Consider the following 19318-nt stretch of genomic DNA (forward strand, 5'->3'; position numbering starts at 1 on the left):
CTTCCGGAAGACCTGGCGCACCGCATCCTCGCTGATCTGAATTGCAGGTGCCCCACCTGAGAGGGGGGATGCAGGAGGTGAGAATGGTGAGAGTGCTTGATTGGAGAGGTGTTCAGGATGGGTTGCAGGAGCTGTTAATGGTGTGAACGGTTGTTTGGAGAGGCATTTGGGGCTGGTTGCAGGAGATGTGAAGGGTGTGAATGGTTGTGTGGGGAGGCATTCAGGGGGGTGGTGTCTTGTAATTGGTGATCTTCTTTAGACTTTTCCACACTGATGCGGAGTCGTTGGAAGTGAACTGAGTCCTTATTTTTTCAGAATAATTCCTCTTTGCCACTTTGATCTCTTTTTCCAATGTGTATTTAACCTGTTTATACAAGACATTGTCCCCCTTCACGTTAGCATCTTCTTTGGCCTGACGGAGCTGTTAGGGTTAGCAGCTTAACAGGGTTTAACAGCTTTTGTAAGTCTTGCACATGTTCACTTACAGCTGATGTCACAAACTTATGCCTCTCCAGTTCCACAGAGAAATGGCGCAATAGACCCAAATACACATAAAACATTGGTGTCTTCAATATTCGGCCTAATGGCATCGGTCAAGCATGTTGGTGATCTGCAGGCCCTCTCGGTGAGCTCTTCATTCCTCGAGTTAGGCATGGCTACGTCCATAAAGTGCTCTCAGTTGTTAATGTGCTCTGTGACTGTTGTTAGGGTGTCGTTGCTAGCGTGGCTTTAGTGGTTGCTATGCACTTAATATAATGTTCCTGGTGACTGCTTGGGTCTTGTTAAGTGGTTGCTAGGGTGGTATTAGCTGTCATGCTAGCATGTCATGCAGTATGTTTAACATCTGGAGATGACGGCAGTCATTTCTGATACTCACATAGCTACTGACAGAAAAACCAGCATGACATGACATGACATTATAACTACTACAGGCTTCGGCTGAGAAATACTCATTTTAAAAATCCATCTAGTCGTATCTGCATACAAGCAAAAATCAAAGCACAGACACTGCATGATGTGAACCATTTCATAAGAATATGTTATGCAAGAAATTCTATCAAATCCAAAGCTCTTCTCAGATCAAACAGACTGAAACTACGTCTAAACACACCAACACACACACATTTTTGTATTTATTAAATTGATTGATTATAAAATTTCATTTTAATTTCAGTCAACAGCATTCATCATTTTATGGGTGAATTTAATGACAATTATTTACTTCAAATTGCAAGTAATTATATTATGCACAAAGAAAATAAAGCTGATTACTTTATTACAATCATATTCTCATTACCATAGTGCACCTGGATATTCTCTTATGATTTTTATAAATTAAAATCAACAAAGTCACAAAATATACTGTAACTGATTTTGCATCAAAATAATGAGACTTGGGGTGAACTGAACGATTTTTCAGTTCTATTTCTTTTTAGATTACTGCAAATAATACATTTATCAAAATCCACAAATTAAAGTCATGAGACTAAACTATAATCTGTAAATAACACAAAATATAATTGATTTTATGAATTGATTAATTGATTAACTATTAATTGAATAAATCAATAATTGATTTTGGATGAAAACAAAGAGAATTGGGTTGAAATGACATGAAAATAAAGTCATGCACTAATGACAAAAAAAAAATTCTTCATGCATTCTTTTTTTTAGCTTCAGATTACTGTAAATAATAGATTTAGAAATAAAAAATAAAACAAGAAAATCAACTAATTGAATTCAGTCCAACCAATGCAACTGCAATCTCTAAATACATGCAAAATCTAATTGATTTTGCATTAAACTAATGAGAACTGGGGTGAAGTGATGTGAAAATAATGTCAAAGTGCAAACAAAACAACTAATGTGCTTCATGCATTCTTAATTTAAAATCCATTCTGTAAATATAACTGATTTTGCATTAAAATAATAAAAACTAAGGTGAACTGACATGATAACAATGCCACCATGCAAACAATTTGCAAGTCATGCATTTTTCGTTTTTCTTCTTAAGAGCAGTACAGCCAATACTGCAAAATCTTATTGATTTACGTCCAAATGAAAGTTTTTTTTTAAATGCCATAGTGCACAAAAAAAAAAAAAAACATGCTTCTGCATGCAAAACATGAATCTGTTGAGATGCTTGTATGAATAGCAACATAAGAACGCTGTCATCTTTCCATGTTTGCATGCTATTTTCCCCAGATGTGCAGGCTCGTAAAGCAGCGGTCAGCTTCGGTTGGTGATGATGACTGATGTGCCGGTGTGCGCGGCGCTGGTCTCAAACTCATAATGAGCGGGTAATCTGCGCACTCTGTCCCCGGTGGAGAACAGCAGCGGGCTGCGGGACAGGCTGTCCGACCCGGGACTGCTCAGACCGGACAGTGACACCGGACTCCCGTCCATGTCGTCCCGGCACAGGATGAGGCGGGTCCCCGGCGTCCCTCGGCAGACGGAGGAGAAGTAATCGCTCATGCGGACGTCCTTCCCTTTAATCGGCTCCGGTTTGGCTTCTATCAGGCTCTCGGATTCCCGCGGGCTCACGCGAAACGCCCTGTTGCCATGGCAGCCTCCTCCCGAATCGCCCGTTGAGCCCGGAGAACTGTCGTCCCAACGAGCTGCCAATGAGATTTGATGACACTGCGTCATGCGCGTGCGCTTTCTGTGACGCTCTGCGTGCTGAAACTCCCTGAGGACTGATTATGAAGTTTTTGTGCGTATTTATAAATGTTTAAATGTAGATATTTTTAGTCTATTATCCGCATGTTAGATTGCCTTCAGTAATTGTGTTAAATTAAAGTCGTGAATAAAAAAAAAAACCCGTAGGCTACATGAAAAAAACTTTTAAATATAAAAACTTGCTTTTTCAGAGAACATTGACTAAATTGAACCAAATTAGCCACTGGCCAAGATTACATGAGGGCAAAGCCATTTTAAAATTGAAAATTTAAAAACAAAATTGTTTTGATGAAAGACTGTGGTTTTCACAGTAAGAATGTATTAAAGTAAAACTTGTGGCATCAGTAAGATTTTTGTTTTGTTTCGAAAGATATTGACATTTTTATTCACCAAGGATGCATTAAATTGACCAAAGTGACAGAAAAGACATTTATACTGTTACAGTAAATGCTGTTCTTAAAAAATAAATCATTATAATCATACTTAACTAATACTGACACCATAAAAAACCTTTTCATTACTTGAAATAAAAGAAACATGAACTGAAATAAATTATTTATGAACTCCAGATTTCTATGAATTTATATATGTGTATACCAGGGCCGTGCAGAGACCTTTGGAGGGGCAGGTGCTCAAAGTATAAAAGGGGCACATGGAACAAGGTTTAAATAGCGCGGTTCAAAATAGCAATACAGCAATATATTGTGATGCATTCCTTGCCGATTTGCGTATCGATATGGATGATTATGTTTTGATACGGCAGCAAATGCTGTGATGCAGTTTTGAAAAAGAAAAATATTAGAAGAGACAATTTTAAGTTTAAAAGTAAAAAAAGAAAAAATATTTCCACCTAATAATAGCTCTGGGATAAGAAACTGAAATGTCTTAAATTGTTAATTAAGAACAGCTGTTATAGTAAAAACTACAGAAAACACTCTACATTTTCCTCTTTCTCACCAGCCTCTGTCTCCTGGCTTGCTTACCTGCTCTCTTTCTGTCACTTGTGCGTCTACATTTGCCTCTTTTTCTTCCTCTATCTCCATCTCCTCATCTGATCTATTACTTTCCACTCTCTGTCCATCTAGAAACAAGGCACAATCTACTATTTCATTATCAATCTATTATTTTAACCGACTTTTTACTTAAGTGCCATATCATGCCATAAAGTACTTTTAATACGACTGAATTTGCATTTAATGTAAATTTTAATAACAATATTGTAAGTTACTTATTTTAACACTTTCATTTTGCAGAGAGTAAAGAACATTTACATTATCAAATAACATTTTCATTCAGTCTAGCCAGAGTTCAGGCACTCTCAAAAACTCCCATTACAATCACTGAAGCACTTTATATTACATTATGCACATCAGGATTTTTTTTAGTTTTTCTCTCTCTCTCTCTCTCTCTCTCTCTGAAGAAAGAATTCGCTAAATAATTCAGTCAGCGAGCAAGTGAACAAAAACAGCGCGTTTCATGATGACTCTTCTGCACGTCTCTGATTGGCCATTGCATCCGCGCAACAGAACCGTTGATTGGTTATCATCATGAAGCGTTGTACGAACGTCTCTGGCTCAGCGCCAGCCAGCGAACACAGATTTGAATTTAGCAGCTGATGCTGTGAACTGAACGATCTAATCACAACAGTGTGATTATATCAAATATATAAAAAATATTATTCTGCTGTTTTTTGTTTTGTTTTTTTGTCGTTTGGAAGCTGCATTTAAAATCAACTTGGCTCAGAAATCTTTGAATGGGCATGACGCCTCTGTCCTCGATGTCTATGAAACGTTTCTCCCTCAAACAGCACGCTAACGTTACTCTACACTACAGGCTACACACCGCAATATAAACATATCTGCATATTCTCACATCACGTCGTTCTTGTAAAATAATAATAAGTAAATAAATATCAGAATCACTTCGCTGAGAATGAAACACCACTTACCGGCTTCCGCGGTGTTGAAAATATCCTCTGACAGTTAAAAAATGCGCGTGCGGCGTGACGAATCGTCATGGTCAGATGAGGAGGTCGTCGTCGTCAGGTCAAAGGTCATCATGTTGGTCAATTTATTGATGGCTAAATTATTATTCAAAATTTGACTAATATTTAGATTGGGCATGAGCAGGCATTCACAAAAGGAAACGGTATGACAAAAAAAAAAATATATATAGGAAATTTTGCTTTGACAAAAGGGCACTTTGGGCACCAAAGGGCAAAGGGGCAGGTGCTCAAGCACCCAACGCCCCCCCCCCCTCTGCACGTGCCTGGTATATACTACTAAAAATGACACAAATGAAAGCACATAACTAAATAGCTTTAACTAAAATAAAAAATGAAGATCATGTGACACTGAAGACTGGAGGAATGATGCTGAAAATACAGCGGAGCATCACAGAAATACATTACACTTTAACACAGATTCACACAGAAAACAGATGATTTACATTAGAATAATATTTAGCTGTTTTTACAGTATTTTTGATCAAATAAATGTAGCCTGTGTGAGCAGGAGAGACTTCTTTCAGAAACATCTTAATTATTACAAAAACACATAAATTACTGTTAATCAATGTAAACCTTTTCCAACATTGATAATAATGAGAAATGTTTCTTGAGCAGTGTATTAGAATGATTCCTGAAGATGCTGTGACTCACCGTGAGTATGAAGGTACGTTCCTCCGTTGTGTCGAGGAGCTTCAGGTCGTGCGGCGTCCCACCATCCCTCTCTCTCTCTCTGATCACACCGCTGTGTGTGTGTTTGAGCGTGACACTGCGAGCCACACACCGCTTCTGACGTGTCACTGTGATCCAGTCGCTGCGGGGAGGCGGAGTCTGTCAGAGGGCTGCTTCCCCATTGGCTGTCGCGGTCGGAATCTGAGCGCTCGGGTTGGAACGATGAGAACTGCTGAAAAAAACAGAACAAGAAGTTAGGAGAGAAATCCTCACATGGATTATTATTATTATTATTATTCATTCTAAAACTTAAAGGGGAAACTGTTCATTATCTGGTGAGATCCAGCTTAAAGGGCAGTTGACATGATGTGTAATTTTACTTAACGTAACTAAAAAATAACTAAAACTAAAACTAGTAGACATTAAAAAAAATAAATAAAAAAAACACAAAACTAAATTCCTGAAACATTGAAAAATCTAAATATGAAGAAAAACAAACTGTAGTAGTATCTTAATGATTCAAAAAAATATGACAGTAATTTATACTTTTATTCAGCAAGTACACATTTGATCAAAAACGACAGTAAAGGCGTCGACTACGTTATAGTTCACATGAAATAACCTTGAAAAATACATCTAATTATAATCTTATCATTTACTGAGATATTCATTTAAATCGAAAGTTGATCACATTATTTATAGAGAAATAAAGCTGAAAAAAATTAATCTCTGATCACAGGAATAAATTACATTTTAAAATGTAATACAATATAAAACTGTTATTTTGAACTGTAATATATTTTCATAATATTACTGTTTTTACTGTATTTTTAAGCAAAGAAATGCAGCCTTGGTGAGCATAACTCAAATGATAGTGTGTGAAAAGAAAGAAAGAATAAAAGAACCAGAGAGGATAATATGGTGAGTGATAACTGTGACTAAAAACTAATATATGTAACATCTAGAATATGCATTTGAGGTTGAGTGAGACTGAAAGTGTTTCAGAGCAGAAGTCAGAGAGTCACCTGAGAGTAAGAAGAAGGCTGGCTCTTCGTCCCGCTGCGGGACGCTGGAGGGTCATCCTCGGGCTCATGGCGCTCTCTGTAGAGGAACACAGGTCTGCTGGGCTTCGGCTGGTCCAGAGACAGCACCATGCCTTTATACTCTGTGTCCCTAAACACACACAATCCATCGTATTATTACAGTAAATATGATGTTTGAGCATGACATTCATAATGCTTTTGAGTAATTTTGACACAAACATTTGTAAAAAAAAAACATAGTTATTACTACAGGAAAGAAACATGTACTATATGGATTATGGTGATTAAAATAGACATCATATATTTTTTTCAGATTTTTAAAAATTATTTTTAAAGAGATATGAAACTTTTTATATTCGGGTCATTTTTGACCCAGAAGTTTTTTGTACAGTACGACTTAATAACTTTTGTACATTACGGCTTAATAGAGTGTTTAAGCTGCCTATAACTATAGCAAAGCTTAATGACTAACACAGACAACATGTTAAAGCATGCAAGCTACATGCTAATTCGTGCTAGCAATATGCTAATCATGTTAGGGAACATGAAATATCATGCTAGCAATATATTAAAACATGTTAGCCACATGCTAATCATGCTAATTATGCTATTAGCATGCTAAAAATGCTAATCATGTTAGCAACATGAAATATAATGCTAGCAACGTATTAAAACACGTTAACAAACTGTTAAGCACGTGTTAATCATGCCATCAGTATTCTAATTGTTAACAGCAAGCTAATAATAATAGAAAATTCTACCAACATGCTAAACATGATAACAACATGTTAATTCAATGCTAGCAATGTGCTAATCATGTTAGCAACATGAAATATCATGCTAGCAACATATTAAAACATGTCAAAAAAATGTTAGCCACATGCTAATAATGTTAACAACATGTTAATTATGCTAACAGCATGCTAATCATGATAGAAACATGCTATCAACATGCTAACCATGATAACAACATGTTAATTCATGCTAGAAATGTGTTTATCTTGTTAACAACATGAAATATAATGTTACCAACGTATTAAAACATGTTTCCAACATGTTAACAATATGCTAATCATGCTGTCTTTAACTATCATTCTGCATTATTGACACACTGTTTTCCTAATGAATGTTGTTCAGTTGCTAATGCTAATTTTCATGATAACAGCATGATAATCATGATAGAAATGTGCTAGAAAAACATGCTAACCATATAAGCAACATGCTAATCATGTTAGAAACATGAAATATTGTGTTATCAACATATGTATAATTACATTTATTATTAGAATTATCAATGTTTTCAATTATAATATTATCCATATATTTTTTTAAACCGATACTTTTTTTTAGGATTCTTTGATGAATAAAAAGCAAAAAAGAACAGAATTGATTCAAAATAGAAATCTTTTCTAACAATGTAAATCTTTGCTATCACTTTGCAAATAACAATTTAACACATCCTTGATGAATGAAGGTGTTATTAAAAAAAATATATATTTAAAATAATAACGTTTGAACTGTAGTGTATATAAGTACGTTCATTATTCCATCGTGGGGTGTGTGTGACGTGAATGTGACTCACGTGAGGACGTAGTTGACGCTGACGATGCAGTGCGGACGAGACGAGCGGATGTTGTGAACAATCGTAGCGTAACTCTGCACCCAAACCCAGCCGCCATGTTTGGACAGGAAGCGGTAATATTTAGTGGTCACCTGACCCTTGACCAGCACTGCAGATATATAAAATAAATACAATTATAATATATAAATATGCATGTGTGTGTGTTAAATATGTAAATACATGCATGTAAATACAAAGTGTTGCAATACTTATTAATCTTTGTTAACATTAGTCAATTAGTCAATATTTTTAGTTTATGTCAGCACACATCCATTAAATAATATTAATAGATACAGCTTTTGATTTTAATTCCTGTATTAAGAAATATTGAAATTAACATGAACAAAGGTTAAGTATTTCTCATTGTTAACTAATGTGAACAAATGGAACCTCATTGTAATGTGTTACTGTTTAATACAATTTATATAACACTGTATATAATACTATATTATATATTATAACATATAATATATAAACCGTTTATATTTATTCTATATTTATATATATACACACAAATAATAGTTTTGTACATTATTATTAGTAAATATATATATATATATATATATATATATATATATATATATATATATATATATATATATATATATAACATTTCTATTATTTTATATAATACAAATATTTTATTAATAATATTATTTATTAAATAATGATTATACATTTTTATATGCTTTAAATGCTTTTTGCATACACACACACACGCGCACACACACACATATATCTCTCAAACACTTTTTAATTTCTTTTTACGTTTTTTTCTCACTGTAGTATGCATTAAAAAGACTGAGGTCTCTGGATTCCTCTCTGTAAGATGAATACTGATATGATTTGTACTCACGGAGCTGATGAGCGCAGCGCAGGTGAAAGCTGTCACAGCTGTGCATGTGATGATACAGGGTCTTCTCAATCAGGTCCTGTGGTTCATATCCTGTCAGCTCTGAAACCCTTGGAGCACAGAACAGCCCTGGATCAGTGGAACGCATGATCGAAGTCATTTATCCATCACACACCTCACACTCACCTGGAGTCCAGGAAGATGAGCTTCATGTCTAGACTGGCTCTGAACATGAACATGTTGTTGTGAAGCTTGATCTCGGTGACGGCGCTGGGAGGTAAAGTGTGTCCCACCGCCACCAGACCCAAGTATCCCAGAGTGCAGTCTGGACGATGGGGCGGGGCGACACGTTGGGGCGGAGCGACACGTGTCGCCCCGCCCACCTCAGCGGTTATTGGTTTATGATTAAGATGAGCTTATTGGTGTACATATGAGTGACGATTTTACAGCTTATTGGTATAGAGAATTATGACGCTATTAGCAGGATTGGAATGCGGAAGTAGACACTCAGATGAATAAACTTTTAATATAAATTAAAAAGTGAATATAAATGTTGTGTTTTTGCATTTATTGTTGCATTTCCACAACATCCCGTATAAATACAAAGAGTTTTGGATTACGACGAACAGAATAGAAATAAATGGTCTACTCCCTCAATGGCTGTAGTGTAGACGCTACCTCGGCATTACTCGCTGGTTTGAAAATGACACGGCAATATAATGCGAAGTATGGTTATGTAGATAGTCATGGAGTACCTTGATTTATATATTCAAATTATATATACATATATATATATATATATATATATATATATATATATATATGTGTGTGTGTGTGTGTGTGTGTGTGTGTGTGTGTGTATATATATATATGTGTGTGTGTGTGTGTAACAAATTGTCACCAGTCTCTGAACGTCACCAATAATATTCTGAACATTCCCTTGGCCCCTACGAAAATTTACCATGGTTCTGCTACAGTAACTATAGTAAAACTATGGTGTTTTTATAATTACAGCTCACAGTAATTAATATGCCAACAAATATTTTTACTACAATAAATCCATGGTTACTTTTTGCAAGGAAGGAACTATACAGGTTCTAAAGAACTTGCCCAAAAACACTTGTTACTTTCTGTTATTTGTTTTCTGAACTGCACTACTGAAAACCTCATTAATCCTCACAATCCTGTCACAACTAAATTAAGAATCCATTATGAGCAATGCATAGCAAATGATGTTATCATCAAATATGAGAAACCTTAAAGAATGATAGACTGATGTAAATGACTGAAACCTGTTGTCATGCACGTGTTTTCCATAGCTTTTTTATTAAAACATTATACACTGCAAAGTTTAACTTTAAATGAAATCAATTAATACATCAAAACCAGCTGATCTCAGTCCATTCTCTTTTTCCCTTCAATGAACTTAACACACAAATGTGTTTCATGCCGCAAAAAAAAAAAAAAAAAACAGTCCTTGGAACAAAATCCTGTGTAAACAAAAGCCCAGAAGATCACCACACCGGTCTCTTCCCTGTACCCTTGTGGGTTAAACTTGAAAAGGGCTCTGCACTGCAAGCATTCCCTGTTGCTGTACATCCGTCTGAACTCATTCCGGTCAGGAGACAGGAGGACAATTCTTCCAGTTGGCCACAACTTATAGTGTAAAGACAAAATACATGAAAGATAATAATAATAATACAAAAAAAGTTTAACAGCCTTCTACTACAAAATTCAATTGGAGAATGAGCATTAAACAGGGAAATCTTACTGTCTAGCCAGGCAAACTGTGCCGCTTTCCGAAAAACTTCGGAGCACATCCCTAAACCATCTGCAAACCAGAGAAAGTGTCAAATATGCAGAGTCACCCGCCGACAAAATAACTTCCCTGAGGATTTCCAGTGGAAGCTGTTGAATCAAAAACATACATAGGTTTATTTATACATGTATATAAAAGTTATTAAACATTATATAAACACTGAATACAGACAACCTTGCTTTAAAACTCTCATTAAAAACTCTATAGATTGTTGTCACAACTGCATACTCATTCTTTTATAATAACACTAATAAAATGTTAATATATACAGTACTGTGCAGAAGTATTAGGCATGTTATTATTTTCACATTGAAAAAAAAAAACTGTTTTAAGACAATTATTTATATCTTTTGCTGTTGTGTGTCAGTAGGATATATTAGTTTACATTTCCACGCATTCATTTTGCCATTAATTGTAATAATCCAGTGAGATATTTGTATATATTTGTATGCATGATCCACATGAAGATCTTTTACATTGAATATAAATATTTCTGTCTTATATGGTGAACAAAATCCACATTAGATCGCAAACAGAAGTTATTTAAAAAACTCGCTGAAAATGAATTAAGCTGAAATGTTTTTAAATGAATTTGATGCTGATGTTAACTGATAGCTATCTATTAAATAATCCACAGTGCTGACCAATATAGTACTTGTACATAATACCAATTTCACATTTGAACAACTATGTAGCTGTAATAACTAAAATACCTCTGCATGTACACATATGTAATTATTAGTTCTTAATGAATGTATGTGCACAAATAACCTGCTTTGCTGGACTCTGCCTGAAGACATGGTGAATGGTGAAGTTCTCCTCAGTGGTTGAGCTCTAAAAGAACAAATGTCAAGAGGTAGGTATATTGCTAGATATAGTACAGAGTAATGTTTCATGTAGCAACATTCAAACAGCTACATACATTTGCGGAGTAAAGCTGTCCAGGAGAACAGAACACCACCACCTCCTGATCATGTCATCTTGAAAAATAATAATAATAATAATAATAATAATAATAATAATAATATACACACAAAAATCATGCATGTCTGTTCAAATAACTTGACAAATGTGATGCCATAACTCTGTAAAATCGAACCTATGAACTAAAGCCATGTACAGAGTGTACTGTTACTATCCACAAAGAACAATAAAATTAGCAATTTATAACAATTATTAACAATAATTATTCAAATTGAACGTACCATGGATAAATAAATGATCGAACATCACGTTTCATATTATAAGATATTTACACAACCACTTTTACTCACCTCAAGCAATCAACGGAATAGCGTTATTACTCTGCTGCTGTAGTTGCCACCGTTCTGTTTGTTTCAACGCAAACTGCCCCCTGCTGGCTCGGAGGAAAATGTCAAAGGCGGGGAAAACAAATATGGGCGGGGCGACACGTGTCGCTCCGCCTCGAAGTGTCGCCCCGCCCCATCGTCCAGACTGCACTCTGGGGTTACTCACCAGACCCACGTTCTGATAGCAGTCCAGCGCAGACGTCTTCAGATAGCCACTGCAGTGGATGACCTGCGGGGTCAAAGGTCACGCTCCGTTAGTGTCCGTCAGCGGCGTTCATCTGTGTGTGTGTGTACCTTATATCCTCCGCTCGTCAGTCCGGCGTTACGTTTGGCCAAAACACACTTCATTCTCAAGAAGAACGAGCGCTCCGCTTCATGGTCTGAAATCAGCAAATACAACACCGCATTCATCTGTCTGGCTTGTATGCGTGATATTAATGCTAATTTGGTCATATTTTTGTCTGACTGACTGACACTGAAAAAAGAGAATTGGATTTGAAAAAATGTGTACTCAGAAATTGCAAGTAAATTGCACAGAAATATTAAAAAAAAAAATTGAATTGAGTGAAATTCTGAAACAGAAAGTCTAAAATTATTCTTGTAAAGTTGAAAAACAGTCCTAATTATGTTTTTAGTGAATAATAATACACATAATTCTTGTCTTGTACAGATGTTTTTATTTTTATTTGAAGGGATGATCCTTTTCAGTGAGGGTTGGGGAACTTTCTTCCCCTTCAGTCTCTATTGACTGTGGAGTACCTCAGGGCTCCGTTTTGGGGCCTATTCTGTTTTCACTGTTTCTGTTGTCTTTAGGTCTTTAGGATTACTGCAATGCACTTTATTTGTGATTAAGCCAATCTCTTATTTCAAAATTCCATTTGGTCCAGAATGCAGCTGCGAGGCTCCTTACTAGTACGAAGAAAAAGGAGCACATTACTCCAGTTTTGGAAAAGCTGCATTGGCTTCTGCTTAAATATCGTTGTTATTGTTGTTTTTACTATTCTCATCTTGTTGCGTTGCTTCACACTTTACTTTGTAGTGGATAGGGCTCTAGAAATAAAGTAGACTTGCGACTACAAGACACTTTAAAATAATCTTTCTGAAACTGAAATTAGTTTTTTTTATATGTATTTTGTATCATAGCAAATTATATAATTTAAAGATTTTTTTTGGTGCCCAAAACAGTCCTAATTATAATTTTAATCACAAATAATTAATGTAAAGACTAAAATTATTATTAGAAAATTCCAATAATTCCAACAATCTTTGTTTTATTTACAAATCTGAAAAAGCATTATGTATTAAAATTGATATAATAAAATATTAAATAATATATATATATATATATATATATATATATATATATATATATATATATATATATAAGAATTTTAGAATATGCATCCAAATAATATTTTCTATATTATTATTTGTAAATAAAATATAATAACATTTTGAATTTATAATTATAATAATATTTTGATATGCTTTTTATGTTATTATGTATACAGTATAATATTTCATAATTTATATATTTTTTCATATTTAAATATTTTGTATCACATTTCATAGTTTTTTTTTATTGTCAGATTGTCATAATTAGGTTTGTTTTTGTTTTACTTCAGTCTCCATTAGAAAGGCATGAGAGTTCCTCTGCTGTTCTGCGTGTGGACACGTGTAGATGTTGGTGTGGTCTCACCGTGGATGAGCTGTGAGTGGAGCGAGGGCTGAGGCGTCAGGACCGCGCTCATCTCGTCGTGATCCGCCGGATGGACGTACTCATAAATACTGTTCCCGGTCAGCTCTACCTGTGTGAAAGCAGCTGTGTGATTGCACTGGAGGAACACCAGCACAAACACAGATGTTAGTCAGCTCTTCACCTGTGAAAGACCCAGGTGAACCGACGCCGTCTCTGAGATGTACATGATCTTCCCATCGCAAGCCACCACGAATATAAAGCCGTCTAACGTCTGCAGATCAGAGAACATCAGACACATCACCACAGACACAACCAACACCGAGACAATCTGGAAAGATGCTTCACTAATCATGTTAAAATTACATCAAAAAAGCAACAAACTGTCTTCTAACGCATGTGCATGTTAATGAAACATTAGCTTCACTGTACAGCCATAATTCTAAATGTCAGTAATAATAATAATAATAATAATAAAGTTGTCATATTACCTGGAGCACCTTGCTGATTATTACCTGCAGTAAATGCGATCCGAGCTCAAGGTTTGTGTTTTCTAAAGATCTGCTTTGACCCCAAACCTCCCCCAAACCTACAGCAACACGCGCACACACACACACACACACACACACACACAGCTCTGGTTCATTAGTTTGCACACTGAGGTGATTAAGGTTCACTATATATTAATACATACAGCTATAGTATAATACATTACTAGCCTATTCTGCATATTTTAATACAAATTAAAATAATTAGGCCTATCATAAAAAATAATATCAAAATATAATGTATTTTACTACTTTATTGGATTATATTTGCATATTCCATATTTAAAGTAGCTTATCATAAATATGAAATAGGTGAAAAGGCAACGCTAAAATATTGTTTTCATTAGACTGGAGGCACAAAATAAATCCTATTTCAATAAACGGGAGACTAAATGAAGAGTGATTTTATTTCTTCCAGTTGTTAAAGGTTATCCGTGTTTCTCTCACACGTCGAGCGTGCATCAATTAGAAACGCATCTGATGTTAAGTGACTCGTGCTCGCGGGCTCCGGCCGGTCTGCGCGCGCTCCCGCTGTATTGAGCGCGGCGGGTGCGCAGTCACGCGCGTGACCGGGAGAGAGCAGAGCAACTCGATCCTCTCACAGTAAAATACTGAAGCGATGTCAGAAATAAGGATTCGTAGAAAGGACATCATTTTTATTTCTAACCATCTAAAACACGGATTTATTAAATGCAAAGTCAATCAACTCCAATCTAAACAAATATTTGAATCGTTAGCTATAAACTCAAATCGATATGAATTGTAGAGCAATGGATAATCAAGATATTATAATGAATTTGAAATATAACTGTTTTCAAAGCGCTGTTTAGTGGTTTGTGCACTTTCCTTAATTTTAAATACAATCTCTGCACACACACATATAATACAATATAATATAATATGATAATCTGTTATAAAATAGATATCATATTAAAAAAATATGTACATTATATTTTATAAAACAGCCTAATTACAATAATATGAATAACAAGTAATAATGATAACAATAATAAACGATAGAAGTTTTGTTGTTTATATTGCTATTATTATTATTATAATCATCATTTAAATGCAGCTTTACAGATTTGATTACTGTATGTGTGACAGAAAATGTATAATTTGGGTGTAAACTATAAATCTCTAGATCTGAGGTCGACAGCCAAAAACTAGAACTTAAATTCATAAACTAGAATAAAAGATGAAATTCACTAGCTTTTGTTGGTTTTACAGTATTTCTCTCGTGCAGTATTATTTGTTTTCCTCTTTCAATCCTCACATATGAACACAGCTCATCTCGAGATCGAACACCAATTCTTCAGCAGTATATTATTAGAAACACGGTAAAAGTGTGAGTTCTGTTGTTTCTACCGGATGTGGTCGATGAGAATGAGTTAATCACCTGACTTCTCCGCTGTGCAGGTAACTGTTAGATTGGAGTTAATCAGTGTGGAGTGTTAATGAGGCACCTGACCTCGCGGGAGCACCTGTCGCATCTTCAGGTAACTGCTGGTCAGTCGGATGATGGACGCTTTGTCCAGCTGACACGTGATGGCCGACGGTAACGGCAACATACGGGCGAGCGCGTCAAACTCGCGGTTCTCCATCTCGCGCCGCGTCCTCGCCGCCGTCTTCTCCTTCATCGCTGCGTCAGACGCGTTCAGATCCCTCGAGACTCCAGACGCGTGCACGCGCATCTGACCCGCGCAGGCCGCTGCCAATCAAAACACGGCACAACTTAACTTCTCTAATGAATTAAACAGCACTCTCACTTGTTTTATACCTCAAATACATCATGACATGGGCGGCACATTTATTTTTACTAACACATATTTACTAATTAATTCTGTTATAGCTAACAAATAAAAATAGTAGTTTTATTTATTTATTTTTATTATCAGTCCACAGCGAAACTCGCGAAAACATATTAACATTAAATTATACTCACCACCTTCAGTTCAGGATCAGGAGCTCCACACTTTACACAGACTTTGCATTCTATTCTATTCTATTCTATTCTATTCAAATTAATTATATTACATTCAGTTCTATTTACAATAAATTATATTTACATTAAATTGAATTATATTACATTCAATTCAAATAAATTCTATTCTATTCTATTCTGTCCTGAAGGGTGGAATCACACGTGAGCACATCATCAGGAACCGGGTGTGTGTGTCTGAAACGGTCTCGTGCTGTCCGGTCTTACCGTCACTCACGCGCTGATTGGTCAGAGAGTCTCACTGGGAGGATTGGAGCTTCTGAAGTGTGTGTGTGTGTGTGTGTGTGTGTGTGCGCGCACAAAGGAAACTTGAGAACTTCCTATAACAAGTTCATTTTCGTGGACTACAAATTCAAGACTTTTTAATTGACCTGTATATATTTAATAGGTAATTGATGTTTATGTATGGATTATAGTTCGCCAGTTCAGATGGAGATAGACTTTATTTGCCACAACAGTAAATACACAGATCTTCGTTTATTCAGATATTGTTCTGATGCTGATCTGAGTGAAGAATGCAGCCTCTACTGTAACAACCAGAACAAATTACTGATAAAGAACACTAAAAAAGAGAAGAAGGTGTTGATTTAAATGGATATTGTGGACTTTTTTATTTTTATTTTGAGGATGTAGAAATGAATCGACAGAGAGAGAGAGAGAGAAAGTGAGTGAGAGAGGTTTTTACAAAACTTTATTTAAAACAACACTAAATCTTCAACAATTCACATTATATAGAAGAAATAATTTTTTTTACAAAAATTACATTTGCAAAACCAGATGTCCATCAGAAACAGTGGCGGTTCTACATTGAAATACACCCTGGGCGAGACCCCTTTCGAGCGCCCCCCCCCCCCCCCCACACACACACACAAAAAATAGCAAACAAAGTTCTGCACAAACAGCAATATTTTATTATAACAACTGTTTTCATATGATGTGATATCATTGCATGCATGTTTCCAATTTGCCATTCCTGCACTTGTTAAATTGATGTTCCTCTTGGAAAACAATTTACAGCAGAAGCAAAAGAGGCTGTTGTTCTTAATTGAAGAAATCAGCCAACTTCTTGCCATCTTTTCACCACTTACTAATGTCTTCTTAAAATATTAGTGGTGGCAACTTCTCACATTACTCTCATTCCTACGGAAAACAAAGCCAGGTGGCACTTTACTTGGTCCTCTGTGAACCAGCTCAGTCCGAATCCTGTCAGTCAGATGTGAGGGCCAGTGGGGCTCAGTGGGGGTTCAGCTCCAGGCATTTCTATCAGACAGCATATTGGCATATTACTCAAAACACATAGCAGTGAAAAAACACAGTCCTACTCATAAATTATCAGAAATATTAAAATTACATTAAATTGCAGTTGTCTTGTAGCCCCCACACACACACACACGATATGCACACCTGAAAGCTCATGCTGGGTAGAAGTAGAGGCAAAGAGGTCTTCATCCTCAATATCAGATATTTGTGGAGACATGTGTAGCGGAGGAGGTGGTTGGCTCATCCTGACCAGTGGTAGAGGATGCTCCAAAATATTTTAGAAGTGCCCCTGAAATTGCAATTTAACTGCATTTGAAATCAAAAGACCATAGGATAATGTTTTATAAAGCTAAAACAGCCTAGGGTCAAATTGACTCAAAACATAATAGAAGGGTTACATAAACATGCTCTTACACACTACATGTCTGTCATTACACGCTATATCCTCCTAGACCCGAAAAAAAACAACATTTATTTATTTCATTTTTCCCCCCATGTCATCACATTTTTTAGAGCATAGAAACAAATAGTAAAACAAATACATTGAAAAATTATATTTTATTCACGTTATGCTATGGTCACTGGGACTCAGTTGTTTAAAAAAATAAAATGACTTTAAATTATATGTATAGGCAAAAACAAAAACTTTTTGGGTTTCAGGATATTTTTCAGCCAAAATTTGTATATCAATCTAACTTTTCATGGAGGTACCATTAGGTTACTGCCTCAAATTATACGCATGACACACTTTTAAAGCATCATAGCAAAAATGCTAACAAAGAGTTACGTTATACCCACCATCAATTAACATTAGCCCTTCATTCATGAAATGGATACTGTAATCATACAGAGACAATAGTTGCATACCTTTATCTTTTGCTCGTTTCTCCTCTTCTTCTTTTCCGAAATTGGGCACCTGGCTTTGACCTTTTCTTCTCCATCTCTGTTTATTTGGCACTCGACAATCAACAGATTTCCCATCCCCCCAACTGTCACTCAGGACCAGAAGTCAGGACTAAACCAATTCACCTTGATGACCGCATAATCGTTTTGTATTACCTAGTTTCATTTGCAGGAACTATAGGCCTGTATTATAACATTATGAATGAAATGTGCGTTATTTGGAAGAAGTCGGGGTGTGTGACTGACTTTAGCCTATTATTAATTATATTACTAGTGTGGATCCCCCGTCCCCGTCCACCCCCGCCCTGTCCGTTCCATTTGAGAGAGACCCAGAGGTGAAATGTCGCACGCGCCTCTCGCCCCACTCCCTTACACTTCTCTCACAACACAACGCTTCAGTGGATATTTTCAGCAAGCAGGGGCGCCAGCAGCTGCAGGGAGCGCCAATTTGCCAATTCCACACACAGTGAAATGATATAAATGACGAAAAACCGCTTCGCGACACAGAGGATTTTTTGTTTATCTACTCGTGCTGCCGCCCCCAATGTGTCCCGAAAAAATGACGCCCCGGGCGGCTGCCCGGTTCGCCCGTGCCTAAAACCGCTACTGATCAGAAACAACACACAAAACCTCATTAACACACCACAGATCACTGAAACCCGTCTCATTGTTTACAAGACTATAATATAATAAGTGAGTGAGAGAGAGAGAGAGAGAGAGAGAGAGAGAGAGAGAGAAATTACGCGCAGTAGCTGCAGATCACGCGCGCGCTCACACGCTTTAACCTCACTGGATCTATTTATCACCAACAAACGCCTTTTACTTTTACAGGAAAACATCAGGCTTCTCTCTCTCTCTCTCTCTCTCTCTCTCTCTCTCTCTCTCTCTCTCTCTCTCTCTCTCTCTC

At 36.2% G+C, this 19318-nt stretch overlaps 1 protein-coding gene across 1 annotated transcript; it reads right to left on the minus strand.

Annotated features, from left to right (window-relative positions):
* Positions 1-1587: 1587 nt before the first annotated feature.
* On the minus strand, positions 1588-15931 carry LOC113048576 (single-minded homolog 1-like). Its single transcript, XM_026210456.1, has 12 exons — positions 15718-15931; positions 14214-14287; positions 13883-13972; positions 13702-13810; positions 12297-12382; positions 12174-12231; positions 9060-9198; positions 8877-8983; positions 7982-8129; positions 6382-6529; positions 5339-5588; positions 1588-2618 (listed from the first exon to the last, which is right to left on the minus strand). The coding sequence occupies exons 1-12, from the start codon at positions 15884-15886 to the stop codon at positions 2230-2232; spliced, it is 1767 nt and encodes a 588-aa protein (XP_026066241.1). The 5' UTR covers positions 15887-15931; the 3' UTR covers positions 1588-2229.
* Positions 15932-19318: the final 3387 nt, after the last annotated feature.

Source organism: Carassius auratus, chromosome 29 (assembly GCF_003368295.1).
Source record: "Carassius auratus strain Wakin chromosome 29, ASM336829v1, whole genome shotgun sequence".
Lineage (NCBI taxonomy): Eukaryota > Metazoa > Chordata > Actinopteri > Cypriniformes > Cyprinidae > Carassius > Carassius auratus.

What these genes read in the sequence shown, in the direction of transcription:
- LOC113048576 (XM_026210456.1), bottom strand. Translation starts at nt 15,886, where the DNA reads ATGAAGGAGAAGACGGCGGCGAGGACGCGGCGCGAGATGGAGAACCGC. An exon ending in GCGACAGGTGCTCCCGCGAG is followed by an intron (nt 14,288 to 15,717) that starts GTCAGGTGCCTC and finishes GTGTTGCTGTAG; the next exon opens with GTTTGGGGGAGGTTTGGGGT. An exon ending in AGCCTTCTTCTTACTCTCAG is followed by an intron (nt 5,589 to 6,381) that starts GTGACTCTCTGA and finishes TGTTTTTTTCAG; the next exon opens with CAGTTCTCATCGTTCCAACC.